This window comes from Stylophora pistillata, chromosome 13 (genome assembly GCF_964205215.1).
Source record: "Stylophora pistillata chromosome 13, jaStyPist1.2, whole genome shotgun sequence".
Taxonomy (NCBI): Eukaryota; Metazoa; Cnidaria; class Anthozoa; order Scleractinia; family Pocilloporidae; genus Stylophora; species Stylophora pistillata.
Genome location: NC_142531.1, coordinates 16701728 through 16716614, shown reverse-complemented (window position 1 = coordinate 16716614; position 14887 = coordinate 16701728). Strand labels below are relative to the sequence as shown.

General features: G+C 39.7%; 1 protein-coding gene across 2 annotated transcripts; it reads right to left on the bottom strand.

The window, feature by feature from the left end:
* Window positions 1-6266: 6266 nt before the first annotated feature.
* Window positions 6267-12315, bottom strand: LOC148717875 (uncharacterized). 2 transcript variants are annotated; one of them, XM_088742310.1, is made up of 2 exons: window positions 7986-12315; window positions 6267-7694 (listed from the first exon to the last, which is right to left on the bottom strand). In XM_088742310.1, the coding sequence occupies exons 1-2, from the start codon at window positions 12296-12298 to the stop codon at window positions 7673-7675; spliced, it is 4335 nt and encodes a 1444-aa protein (XP_088598436.1). In that variant the 5' UTR covers window positions 12299-12315; the 3' UTR covers window positions 6267-7672. The 2 variants fall into 2 exon arrangements, with proteins under 2 accessions (XP_088598436.1, XP_088598437.1); XM_088742311.1 differs by lacking the exon at window positions 6267-7694 and having other exon boundaries at window positions 7982-12315.
* Window positions 12316-14887: the final 2572 nt, after the last annotated feature.

Here is a 14887-nt window from a genome sequence, read left to right as displayed (position 1 = left end):
TCCGGCACAATTTGGAAATATTTCAAACGCAAAGTTTTCACAAAACTCGCAAATTGATTTCAAGTTCGTTGTGAAATTATACTGACCGAAGCTTAGAAAGTATTACTTAACGCCATATAAACCATGTAAGTGAAAAACACTCTAACTAACTTCTACTTTCAACACACTACTGCGAAAACTTCAAGACTAGTTTCGTCTACGACCTCGTCAGTTGATGACAAACAGAAACAAAAGTTAGAAGTTAGTTGGAGTGTTTTTCACTTACATGGTTTAGATTTCAAGTTCAGAGAACAACAATTAGAATTAGAGATAAATTTCTCAAGTTTTGATCTAGGGTTTAGCTATGTCTTTCCTCCTTGGAGAAAAGAGGAAAAAAGAAAGAACTCCAGCACTTTGCTTGCCTTGATGATCGTCAGCTGTACGGCCCCGTCGAGGTATCTCAAGGATAGACGACGAAATATGTAACAAAATGCCCAGCACAAATTTTCCAAGGAAAGTTCGCTTTTAAGCAATGCAGTAACATCTTCTACATAACATTATAACAAAATGTTCACGAAAACACACAAATCTAAAACTTAAATCTGTGTCTCAAGACAAACATCGCAAAGCCGATCGATGGCCATCTTTTGGCTTTCAAATTTTTCATTCAATATAATTTTCTAAGAGACATTCTTGACTTAAAAACTACTTTCGCATCGGCATTGATAGCTTTTCCCCTTTTTTGATTAGAATGGGACATCTGGATTGATTTTTTATCAATCCTGGCACTTTTAAAGCGAAATTATGCATATTGCGAGTCATGTTTATCCTATGTTAAAGAGGAAAGGGAAATTCTTCAGGAACCCTGGTTTTCCCAGCCTTTGGTGCTTATGTCGTATCGAGTTGAGCTCCGCCATCTTGGAATAGTGTCCAAATCACGACGCAAATTTAGGAAGTCGAGAGTCAATTACTACATCAACTCCGACGCAGCTTTCAACCTTGTGTATTTACAGTTGTGTGGTGACATACACCCTAACCCAGGACCTAATTCTTGTCTGTTCGATACACTTTACATGGTGAGAGACAAAGGTAAACATGGGATATCCATCGGTCATTCGAACGTACGTGGCCTTCGAAAGAGCCTCGCTGAGGTAAAAATACTCATTGAACACACCAACCCGGATATTTTAACCATGTCCGAAACGCATCTGACACCGGATATACATAATAACGAGGTAAATATTGATGGTTACCAGATTCTAAGAAAAGATAGAACACACAAAGGAGGAGGCGCGCTATAAAAGGAGCCTTAGGTCCCACTAGATCATTTGTCAATCAACCATCGTGTGAGGTAGAACTCTTAGAGTCAAGTCAGCTTGTGCTACAGCTACTCCAAAACAGTGAACAGCGGGCGCATTCCTCAAATTTGCTTTATGTCTTCATCGCAATACAAGAATCTTTCAGATTTGTATTTCCTTTCTCCAATGGTAACTGTCTTTATTTGTGGCGGTAAATTTGATATCGAAGTAAGTGGTTCGCACATTACCTCATGCCACCATGCTGGTGGAAGTAAACAATAGATATCTCATGAGCTCCTTTTGTTCGTCTACCAGCATTTGAATTTGACCCACACACGTCAACGGTGAGTGACAAATGAGCCTTGGTCTTCCCAGGGAAGACTTCCATAAGGATATAGCGCGCCTTCGTGTTTAAAACTATTCTAGATTTCACTCGTTTATCCAAATACAAGGACGAAGACACTGAAACCATCTGGATTGATTTGTTATCCCACTCGCAAAGGTTACTCATCGGCTGTGTTTACAGACCCCCTGACGCTTCATTATTCTTTGATAAATTCCACCGAATCTTGGATAAAGTTTGGATCACACGCAGAAACGTTGTTATCGCCGGTGACTTCAACTCTAACAAGCTCTCCCGTACTGGTAATGGTAATAAATTGAAACGTATCTTTCAATCCTTCAGCTTTCGCAACATTATTAAGGCGCCTACACGAACTTCGGAGCATTTTAACACTTTGATAGACCTAATTCTGACCAATAACATCTCCAAGGTTTCAAGTTCTGATGTGATTAATTACTGCATTCCTGACCATAAGTTCAACTATGTTGTTTACAAGTTAAAGACCAGAAATCCAAAGCCTATTGTGAAATATATTCAAAATTTTAAAAATGTGATAAAAAATCCTAATGATTTGAAGCATGACCTGGAAAGTGCTCCGTGGTGGGTTTGCTCTACCTCTGACGACATAGATGATATTACTTGGGCCTGGGATTGCATGTATAATGACATAGTTAAGGGTCATGTCACTTTACGCAAAGCCAAAGTTAGAAAGTGCTCGCTGCCCTGGATGAATGAGGAGATCCGGAAAGAGATGAATAAGAGATATAAACTTTTGAAAGGTGATTTTATATACTTTTAAGCATTTTATTTTGTTGTGTTATATTATTTCAATTAGGCCCTTGTAAATCTCAGTTTTTTTGCATGTATATATATTGTTTTCTCCCTGTGCATAGCTTTTATTCTTTTGTTAATATCTTTTGTGTTTGTCAAATTTTGATTGTGTATAGTAGGTCCACATCAGCCCTTCGGCTGCCAAACAATCTCAACCTACTTATCAAATAAAGTTTACCTTACCTTACTAACCAGCGAAACCTCACAAGGCACGATAAACGATTCACCTTGTCACTTTCAAAAGCGATCAACCACTCCTCTTGGAGTTCTTACTTTTAGCAATCGTATATTTTAAATACTTTTACACATTGCCGTCGCTTGCCACAAATTTCAACTTAAACTTCGATTTTTATAACGCAAATTTTGATTGGTTTATGCGTTGTCAGAGCGTGTATTATGAAACTCGATACCAATCACGAAGCAAATAAACAACATTTTCTTTCCATGGAATTTGTTGTGTTATTGGGGAGAATTGGCCATAAAAGCAATAGGAAACGTTTTTCGTGTTTAATATGGTAACAAGCAGATGAAAAAAGAGAGAGGATCTAGCTTGACCCCTGTTTTAATGTTCCCACCAATAGCGTAGCTCCACTCTCTGCATATAAACACACACACAACCCACAATTCCTCCATTTACTCTGACGAAGGGCTAACGCTCGAAACGTGAGCTTTTCAAGTCTTTACGGTGGCCAATTCACAATTTCAACTTTATTGATAAAACCGAATTTTCTTTTTACCCTCACCGACGCAACACCACAATTTCTTCAGAAACTTATCCCCTATTTTAATAGTTTTAATATTATATTATTAATATTTTAATAATTATCAAAATAATCAATAATTGATACTTCTCTTGGGAAGGGTTTCGAATATCCTGTTAAATCGTTCTCTTCTCGTCCTTCTGACAGATTCCTTAATTATGATGAAACATTGACTTTATAAAACGTTCGAGCGTGACTTACGTGACAGTCCTGGTAATTTGGGACTTAACAAGTTAGTCTCGTGCACTGGATAGCAGAGAAACCAAGATTTCAACCGGACTCTGTAAGATTTTAGGTTCTGTCTCTCAGTTCGGTCTAAACTTGTCTACTGGACGACTTATTTTGCTAAGATCGACAAATGTCCAGATTTTTGGTGTCTTTATAGAAAGCGTTTATTATAGGCAAAGTATTATCATTGAGAAATGTCTAGTCAAATACTAGTTTGTGGCAAACTTTTTTTGTTGCTTCTTTCTTTTGGACACCTGGTGTCCACTTACGAAGTACCACACTTAATCAAATGAAAAAAAAAAACAGGGTTTCTCGCCAGTGTTTTTGTAGTTTGATTAATTGTTTTTGTAAGCGGCTGTTATGATACTATGGCATGTTTGTGTTATAGAATGTTAGTGAATTTTCGTCTTCAGTTTTCCTTTTAGTTATCATTTATGTTTATTTTTCAATTGTCATTCGTTTATTTCTCAGTAGTTTTCACCGTTTTATGATCACTTTCGCGATTAGCAAGCGAATGCAGTGTCAAAACGCGTCGTTTTTACTGTGCCAACGCAACATTGTACACATCGTCAGCAGTCAAACTTCTCCAGGGAACAAAGCGAGTCAGGTCAAATGTCGCCCAAGGCTATATTGATCAGCCTCAGTATTTAACGGTGTTGCAACGAAGAATCAGTCCATAGAAGAGCTCGTTTCTGCAAATGTCTTTTGTTAAAATCATCCAATCACATAGCTGAATAATACTGCTAGAGTCTTCTTTAAACCATACTGCAGAGGTTTATAGAAGAATTCAACTTCTTGAAGAAATCCGAATAGTTTAAAAACGTGATAACCAGCTGAACAATGACGTGCAATAATGCTTTTCCAGCATTTAGACTGAACGGTCAAAAATGAAAACGGTTCAACTGTAATTCCCATATAATGATATGAATCACTCGTTGAAGCCAGCTTCTCTATAGCTCACGAATACAGCTACTTCCGACTCAAAGCGAAAATTAAACACGATCGATGTGAAATATTACTTAAATTGATAGAAGCAAGGCCAAATTAGACAGGAGTACCAAATTATAAACTTTACGTTTGGATCTTCAATTTCAATAACAATAATAATAATAATAATAACAATTTTATTTATAAAGCGCTAAAATCCAATAATTGTCCAAAGCGCTACCTAATCACAAAATAAAATATAAAAAATATATAATATAAAATATCTACAATATACAATATAATTCAAATATAGCCTAAGTTATCTACTATATAAATCAAAAACATCTCAAAACAAAACGAATCTCATAACCTATATGCTACCTTAAATAAAAAAGTTTTAAGGGATTGCTTAAAAGTTGCCACTGAAGCACATTTCCTAATCTCTAGAGGTAAATCATTCCACAATTTAGGTCCTGCAATAGAGAAAGCTCTGTCTCCATATGTTTTCAATCTGCTTCTTGGAACCACTAAATATTCTTTACATGAAGAACGCAATGACCTAGAGTATGTTTTAAAATTCAAAAGGTCAGAAATATAAGAAGGTGCAAGGCCATGAAGAGCCTTGTATACCAATAAAAGGACTTTAAAAGTTATTCTAAACTCAACTGGTAACCAATGAAGATCAATTAAAATAGGAGATATATGAGCATGCCTCGGTGTCAATGTGACAACACGAGCTGCAGCATTCTGAACTGCCTGTAGTCTAGCTAACAGATACTTAGGAAGGCCGTGTAATAAGGAATTACAGTGATCAATTTTCGAACTAATAAATGCATGGACTAAGATTTTACATGTATCTTGGCTTAAGTACTTGCGGATTTTAGCAATATTTCTCAAATGATAGAATGATGATTTACAAATGTTCTTAATGTGCTCCTCAAAACTAAATATGCTATCAAACTGAACCCCTAAATTACGAACAGAGACACGAGGTGCAATGCACTCAGAACCAACAGTAATGTGACCGATGTCAGGCATGGGATGGAATCTAGAACTGATGACTACAAGGTCCGTTTTGTCCTGGTTTAGTTTAAGATAGTTTCTTATCATCCATTCATCAATGTCCCTCACACAGCATTCCACTCTCAACTTCACTTGTTGGATGTCATTCAAGCTGGTAGATTTAAAGGCAATATATAATTGGGTGTCGTCAGCATATAGATGGTATGATATCATTTCTAAATGGCATGATGCCGATAAATTCTGGATATTTCTATGAATGTCAATACATATTAGAAAAATGCAACAGCTATTATATATCACAGCAGACTGAGACGGTCTCTATAGTGATATATCGATGTCAGAAGCAATGGTCAAATTGTAATAACCAGGTTAATGTAAACTAGCCTGCAATAATATTTGTCTAAATAAAATTACTAACCCTCCCTCCCTTTCAAGAAATTTGCAAGGCCCGAAAAAGTTCAAGAATTGTGGGTTTTGCCACACCTTGCAAGTGAAACCAAGGTTTCCCATCTTTTTCATTAACCTAAAGATGGGAGTAGTTCAATGAAGGGCGGGAGGGGGAAGGTAAAAGGCCACTAAAGCGCTGGAGGCCGGAGAACGTGGCACGGAAAGTGGGAGCTGTGACCGCCCTGTGTTCCTCCCACTCTAAAGGCCGTACGGAAAGATAGACTTTCTACTCCTCTAAACGGGTATTAGTCTCGGTCAGTCAGCTGTTAACGTTCATAATAATGAGGTACTTGATCTATCAAGCACCGATACTTATAGTTCAGCGGCATGTTTGGATTATTCAGCATGATTTCATAACCTTATAAAATCATAATCCTTTAGATAATTTTCGCGATGGAAAATTTGCTTGGCTCACATAGTAGGGTATGATCATTCTCATATGAAAACGTTTGATACTGGAATAAGAAATGATCCCAGAATACTAGAAACCCTCGCTTTTTTATCACAAATTTGGCGTTGGAAAATGACTATCAAGTAACATGGATAGAGAGGAAACTTATCGCGATCATGCCCTTCACTTCTAGTTTCAGCTCGGAAAGCGTCAGTGAACAGCATGTAGACCCTTTATCTAGGGTACCGAGTCCCGCCAGATGTATTCCTTATCCCGTTTCCTTGCCGCTACTGCTTTACTCTGCTAGCTGATTGCCGGAGTCAAACGTTCAAGAGATTTTCTAAGATGTATCTTAAGCTAACATTTATTTTTACTAGTTGGGGTGGTTACAGAAACAGTTGCTTAACTACTTTCCTTTAGGAAAGTTACATAGGCCACATCCAAAAAAGGGCACCGTGTGTATTTTCCGCGGAATGATCAGAAAATACGTGGAAACGAGAAGAAACCGCTGATGGCCATAACAGCAAAATTTAAAAAGGCAAAAATTAAAGGCAATTGTTAATATGAGCATGCGAACAGACATCATCTCCTTAATTGCAATCTACAAGTGACTTATTGAACAAGAGTCAAAATGATGCCACCATAACTTTTTCCACTTCATAAAAATCATACAATAGACATTTGTCCTGGTCCTATTTTGAGGTTCATGTATTCTCTTTTCTCGATATTTCAAGCCGGTGTCCAAGAAAGGGTTTCTGTAAAGATGCTACATCAAAATCAGTCCTATAATACCGTACTTAAAAGGTTCTGTTGACTAATCCTACGAAATGGCTTTGGAAAAAACCCTTCCAGACTTAGGTCGCTCGTTTAACACTTAAATTGTAATGATTGTACTTTACAAAAGGGCATCATGTCAACAATGCTCCGCGCACATGGTACAATGTAATTTTTTTTCTCACGCTTTGTGTGACTCCCAGGCTGCTCGGATATGCCGGTAGATTTTTAATTTTAGTTGTTAAATTGAGTTGTCACGTTGCTGGCGCTGTAAACACATTTTTCTTTCACCACTTAAAAATTGCCTACTAAATCACAGTGACACTTCTGGAGACGGCCTCGTTTTCGTTTTGACAAATTTAACAGACGAGACTAATGAACCAGAACATCATTTAAAATTGTAATTTTTTTGAAGGATAAAACATTGCCCGAGTGCCTAAGCAATACGTCCATCGGAAGAACATTGGGAAAGAAGAAACACAAAATATCCAAATTTATCTCCGGATAAATATTTCAAGATGCCGAATACACAATAATAAAACATCAAAAATTGCCTTTCACTTCAACTAGAGGGTGAGAAAATATTTAGAGTCTGTTCTCTACTTATTCTATTTAATTCATCCATCCACAAGTCTCTTGGCTCTGTTTCCTTAGAGTCATCAGTCGCCATTTAACTGTCAAGGTCTTTTTTCCTGCAACGAATGAAAATAAGAACAAATTATAAAACAAAATACAATCACAACAGGCGCAAAAGGAAAACGTAGGAAAACGAATGGTTTCCGCTTACATGTATATCTGATTGATGGTGAGGCCCTTTCAAGAATCTACATTTAACACCAAACAGAGAGCGTCAATTGTTACTCTCCAAAACCAAGTAAATATCAAACTAGCCTTTATATTCAAGGTCACAGATGGTTGGCTCTAATCATTAGCGACTGGTAAGCCATAGCCACCTTCTATTACCTTTTATGAATGAATCTTACCTCAGTTCTTCAAAATCGAGCCTCACATCACCTCCAATCAGCGTAAACGAAGCCCACTCAGACACTTTGGTAAAGCCGTTATTTCTCATCCATTTCATGGCCTGATGAAGAGATTCACTGGCACTTTCTCCTTCAGCAAGATTTTCGTAGAACCGACACATCAGCTGCTCTGTTGCTGAGTCTGGAATGGCCCAAAGTGCAACTAAAACCGACCGAGCACCAGATCCTAAGAAAGCACGGGCAATTCCAATAACTCCCTCAGCTCTTATCTGTCCACTTCCACTGTGACAGCAGCTAAGTACCACCAGTTTAGCTCTGACTTTCACTCGTGAGACATCAGCCATCGTTAACATGTAAGCCTCCTTTGGTGGGATAACATCTCGACTGTTCAAAGGAGGAATGGGGGCGAGAGCAATTTCTCCTCTTTCGGCGTTGCCATGGGCAGCGAAATGTATCAGGCTTACTGAACTTATCCTTTCGAGAACTGCCTGCTTCGTTGCTTCCTCTTCTACCAGGGGCGGAACGCCCACGAGTTGTCCGACCATCTCCGCTTCCTTTTTAGCACCTGGCAATGGCAGCAACCAATCAACCTTGGGATTGCCTATTATCAAGGCACCAGTGTTGCTGTGATAGTCCTCTGGACTGTCTTGAGTGATCTTGAGTATCGTCAAAGAAGGAATGACACGGATCCTATGCGTCTCCGAGAGGTATTTGGCCCCCTCTTTTTCACTCAGGGCGGCAAAGGGAACTTTGTACAAAGTACTGTGCGGAACAATAATAACTTCAAGCTCCTCAAGCAAATCATAAACTGGGGCAATAAAGATTTTGTAACACAACGATAGACTTGAAATAACTTCTTCGTCCTCCTCCACCAGTCGCACCCTTGCTAAGCTTTTTTTCTCGGCGGTAAGAGGTTGCGACTCAATCATATTTAAAGACCGATCTTCACAGTCTACAGTAGGCAAAATACCAAGACTCCGGAAGTTATCAGCCAAAAATCGACTCAAAGGAAAGTCTCTGGACAACCCAGCCTGAACGAGATTCTCTTCTTGTGATATTCGTTTAAAATGAATGGCTCCACTTGTTTTCAAGATCCACAAATGCACGTCATTTTGAAAATAAGAAATGTAAAGACAAGTACAATTCTTTTCCCCTCTCAAAATATTTTCAATGCCAAACCAAGATTGTGTGTTAGCAGAGATGTGCGTTTCAACCGAGTACTTCTCTGCCATCAAGTTCGATAAGCCTCTCGCTCGACTTAACTCTTCAACATAAAGAGCATCACGAACATTTCCGGTGACACAAAGCAAAGTACTTAGCAGCTTGTAGGGAAAAATTCCTGAGTCTTCCAGAAATGATGTTTTGAACTCATCAGTGCCGCCCAAGAAATACCTCATCTCCTCATACTTTTCAATACTTATATGAAGACATGAAAGGGAGTCTTTGATTTTGTTTTTTAATAAATACAAAACGGCGTAACCATTCAAAATATGGAACTCTTTTCTTCTATCTCCAGTATTTCTGGATATGGATAATGCTTTCTCCAAGTATACTTCCGAAAATTCATAATCTCCGAGAATTCTATACATTGTTCCAAGGTTTGTAAGATCTCCTGCCTCCCCTTCCTTATCACCAATTTCAGTTCTGATGACAAGCGCCTTTTCGTAATACTCTTCAGCCATGTCGTATTTCCCGAGCGACTGAAACACATTACCTAGGTTTCCGTAAGCTGCTGCCTCTCCTTTTTTGTCGCCAATTTCAGTTTTGATGACAAGCGCTCTTTTCAGATACTCTTTAGCCTTGTCGTATTGTCCGAGCGACTGAAACACAGTACCTAGATTTCCGTAGTCGGCTGCCTCTCCTTTCCTGTCGCCAATTTCAGTTCTGATGACAAGCGCTTTTTCGTAATACTCTTTAGCCTTGTCGTATTGTCCGAGCGACTCAAACACAGTACCTAGATTTCCGTAGTCGGCTGCCTCTCCTTTCCTGTCGCCAATTTCAGTTCTGATGACAAGCGCATTTTCGTAATACTCTTTAGCCTTGCCGTATTGTCCGAGCGACTGAAACACAGTACCTAGGTTTCCGTAAGCTGCTGCCTCTCCTTCTTTGTCGCCAATTTCAGTTTCGATGACAAGCGCTCTTTTCAGATACTCTTTAGCCTTGTCGTATTTCCCGAGCGACTCAAACACATTACCTAGGTTTCCGTAGGCGGCTGCCTCTCCTTTCCTGTCACCAATTTCAGTACTGATGACAAGCGCTTTTTCGTAATACTCTTTAGCCTTGTCGTATTTCCCGAGCGAATAAAGCACAGTACCTAGGTTTCCGTAGTCGGCTGCCTCTACTTCCCTGTCGCCAATTTTAGTGCTGATGGCAAGCGCTTTTTCGCAATACTCTTTAGCCTTGTCGTATTGCCCGAGTGACTGAAACACAGTACCTAGGTTTCCGTAGTCGGCTGCCTCTCCTTTCCTGTCGCCAATTTCAGTTCTGATGACAAGCGCTTTTTCGTGATACTCTTTAGCCTTCTCGTATTCCCCGAGCGACTGAAACACATTACCTAGGTTTCCGTACTCGGCTGCCTCTCCTTTCCTGTCACCAATTTGAGTACTGATGACAAGCGCTCTTTTGTAATACTCTTTAGCCGTGTCGTATTTCCCGAGTGACTGAAATACAGTACCTAGGTTTCCGTAATCGGCTGCCTCTCCTTTCCTGTCGCCAATTTCAGTTCTGATGACAAGCGCTTTTTCGTGATATTCTTTAGCCTTCTCGTATTCCCCGAGCGACTGAAACACAGTACCTAGGTTTCCGTAGTCGGCTGCCTCTCCTTTCCTGTCGCCAATTTCAGTTTTGATGACAAGCGCTTTTTCGTAATACTCTTTAGCCCTGTCGTATTGTCCGAGCGACTGAAACACAGTACCTAGGTTTCCGTAGTCGGCTGCCTCTCCTTTCCTGTCGCCAATTTCAGTTCTGATGACAAGCGCTTTTTCGTGATATTCTTTAGCCTTCTCGTATTCCCCGAGCGACTGAAACACATTACCTAGGTTTCCGTACTCGGCTGCCTCTCCTTTCCTGTCACCAATTTGAGTACTGATGACAAGCGCTTTTTTGTAATACTCTTTAGCCGTGTCGTATTTCCCGAGTGACTGAAATACAGTACCTAGGTTTCCGTTGTCGGCTGCCTCTCCTTTCCTGTCGCCAATTTCAGTTCTGATGACAAGCGCTTTTTCGTGATATTCTTTAGCCTTCTCGTATTCCCCGAGCGACTGAAACACAGTACCTAGGTTTCCGTAGTCGGCTGCCTCTCCTTTCCTGTCACCAATTTCAGTTCTGATGACAAGCGCTTTTTCGTAATACTCTTTAGCCTTGTCGTATTTCCCGAGCGACTGAAACACAGTACCTAGGTTTCCGTAGTCGGCTGCCTCTCCTTTCCTGTCGCCAATTTCAGTTCTGATGGCAAGCGCTTTTTCGCAATACTCTTTAGCCTTGTCGTATTGCCCGAGTGACTGAAACACAGTACCTAGGTTTCCGTAGTCGGTTGCCTCTCCTTCCCTGTCGCCAATTTCAGTTCTGATGACAAGCGCTTTTTTGTAATACTCTTTAGCCGTGTCGTATTTCCCGAGCGACTGAAACACAGTACCTAGGTTTCCGTAGTCGGCTGCCTCTCCTTTCCTGTCGCCAATTTCAGTTCTGATGAAAACCCCTTTTTTGAGATGCTCGATAGCCTTGTTGTATTCCCCAAGCGAATTAAGCAACGCTCCTAGGTTTCCGTAACACGATGCTTCTCTACTTTTGTCGCCAATTTTGGTTGTTAAGGCAAGGGCTCTCTCAAAATATTTTTTCGCTCTTACGTTTTCGCAAAGTTCATAAAAAATATATCCGAGTCTTTCACAGGCGTTTGCTTCTCCAATCTTATCACCAGTTTGTCTCTTTATATTTACCGTTTTTTCATAAAGTTGTTTGGCTTCAATAAACCTCTTTTGACTCTCAACTATCCCTGCTAGGGCCATGGTTATATCTCCTTTTTCTACTAAGGCACCAGACTCGTTGCATAGGACGAGAAGTTTCCTACCGTATCTTTCTGCATTCATGTAGTCGTCGATACGAAGATAAGCGCAAAGGAGAAGTTGGTAAATGGTGCTGTAACATGGTGAAATAAATTGGTCTTTGCTGTTCTGGTTGGTGTTATTTAGCAAAATCAAGCATTCGCTGAATATTTCAGTAGCCTTCTGAACACGATCTGAGTTTAGCAGGAATTCGGCAATAGCGATGCCTATGCTCAAGGAAGTTATCATGGTTTCTATCGTTAGGTTTTCCATTGCTATCCTTTCCTGTTATTTGATTCATATTAGGGAAACATTTAATTTTTAGTTACACAAGTCAACAAATGACTAGATAGTCTGGATTTACTATGAGTCACAACGAAAAGGAAGCTATATGTAAACTTGAAAAAACTGGTATGGTCAACTTTTTTTAGTAATATCGACTTAGAATAAGAAATAAATGGAAAATGGACTTGGATTGGGAAAACCGAAGAAATCAAGCGAGTAAATTCGGTAAAACTTATAAAATAACCTTGACCACAGATTTTTTGAAAACGGACTGTGTGGCTGTTACGCTGTGAAAGTAAACTGTTATCCAAGTGATTTCATAGCATAACCAAAGTAAAGCGCGCGCTCTGATTTGTTAATTCAGCGTCCACCATTTGCCCATGGGTGTACGCTGCTGACGTGAGCAAATGCAAAGACTAGTTTTCCGCGCGTGCTTGTTTTTTCTAGTCACGTAGGAATTGTTTAATAAAAGAAAACTCTTTTGCTGCAATGTATCAATATTATGTTATAAAACAAATGGTAAACGCCACAGTGTACACTATTAAGTTATGGATGCACGTGGGAGGTATGCTAAGCACTCAAGAAGCTAGAGTCGCTTTCGGCTATCGCCTCGCGCGACTTTTACGCTTCCTTCCTGCTTAGCAACCTCCCGCGTGCATCTATAACTCAATAGTGTACGCTGTGGTGTTTACCATTTGTCATTGGATCTAGCTTTGTCGTTCTTTCATCTTATCACGTGATGTAAAAGTGAAACAGCATTTGTTGTTGCGTTTTCTATGAGAATGTCCATCACGTGTAATTACGTTAAATAACATTCATCAAGGCGGTAAGTAAACAAACTTTAGTGCTACATGCTTCGACAGGGGTAAAACAAAATAATTACTGTCAATAACATTAATCAAGGCGGTAAGTAGACAAACTGTAGTCCTACATGCTTCGACGGGGGTAAAACAAAATAATTTGGTTTAGTCAACTAAGTTGTTAATGCAAATTGGCCATCGTAAAGCTGACGTTTAGAGTGGGAAATCGATGAAGTTGGATCGCCAGTATTTAAGTAGTCTCAGATTCTCATGGAAAATTAAAACATCTCTCTTCGTGAGCGTGTAGTGTCATATACTGACTTATCTTCTTCTTCGAGATTCAGATGCTTTGACAGACACGCAAAAAAAAATTACAGATTACTCTCTTTGGAAAAATCTGTGCCGCAGAACGCTAATATCCAAACTGTCACGAACAACGCAACACACTTGTGTTACGCACGTGATTTTAGTGTGTAATTTAGTTAATCATCGCTATCTTTCGCAACCCTGTAACCCGATCTTTTCACGACCTTTGTAACGGAAACGACCTTAGGAAGCTTTAAGATACAAGCTTTAAGATACAGGCCCAAGCTCTCTTTGAGAACCACACAAGGAACACAATTTGCATATCGATTTATAAGGATTTGTATGGGATTTTCTACAAGATATCCATAGAGATAGTTAAAAGTGGAAATATTGGAGAAATCTTTTTTGCCTTCACACAGCCAGCAGGAATTATAACGTAAGCTTAATTATAGTTTATCCTCTGCCGCTTATTTCGTTCGTTGAGGGACAGTTTTCACTATTCACAGCTATTCCGTTGCGTAACGCGTAAATTTTTTAATGTTGTAGTTTTCACCGCATGCTTCAGTGGTAACCAAGGAATAAATCGGTTTAAAATCAGGCCTGTAGTGTGTGGTTGAACTCGGCGAACTCCGGATCAATACTTCCCGCAAGGACTTGGTTCGGGAACGCGACACAAACATTTTAGCGAAGGGTATCTCGGCTATGAAACGCCTGTGTACTTAAAGAAAACGGAAATTCAATTTGTTTGTATCGAAATCTTTCAATCGTTTGAGCCCTCCTTGAGCAAGGTCCAGTTAATAACTGATGCAAATCACAGCCTCTGGAAAGTGACGTAATGAAGCACCATTGATTTCCTGCGATAACAGCGAAGGACAGTCCACAACATAAATAGGTCTGAGTTCATCAGTTTCTCAAAGTGAACGATACTCAATGATCTTAGCTAATGCGGATAAATGATAGGGTATAAGGCCATGAAGGTTTTAAAATGTCGCCATAGAAGGAATGTGTTTCACTCGTGTGGTGGCGATTCTTTCACAGTGTGACATAACAAGCGGAAACACAAAGATCGAAAGAGCAGTTACGGGGCGTTCCCATTAGCACCTCACCTCTCTAGAGTTACTAAAGAACTATAACTGTGGCTGATGTTTTGAAAGTGAAACAACAAAGATAATGCATTACAGTTGGGACTTTCCCCAACCTTCCGAAACTTCCGCTTCCACAGTGTTTTGGGGATCCAGATCATTTGTGTCTTAGTTTATCTCCTTCCCTCCTCTAGGCTAATCAAAAAAAAATTAAAAGAAAATTTTTATTACAGAATTTTCTTTCGTGCTGGTGTGCCCGTCTTCCGCGTCAGATTCAGATTTTCAACAATTGGTGGTCATATGATATATGCGTTATTAACCGAACGTGAGGTCAAGATGGCTGGATATTGGCCGAGTTTCTTTTTTAAAATTCTTATGGACAGAGACGA

What these genes read in the sequence shown, in the direction of transcription:
- LOC148717875 (XM_088742310.1), bottom strand. Translation starts at nt 12,298, where the DNA reads ATGGAAAACCTAACGATAGAAACCATGATAACTTCCTTGAGCATAGGC. An exon ending in CTCGATTTTGAAGAACTGAG is followed by an intron (nt 7,695 to 7,985) that starts GTAAGATTCATT and finishes CATTCGTTGCAG; the next exon opens with GAAAAAAGACCTTGACAGTT.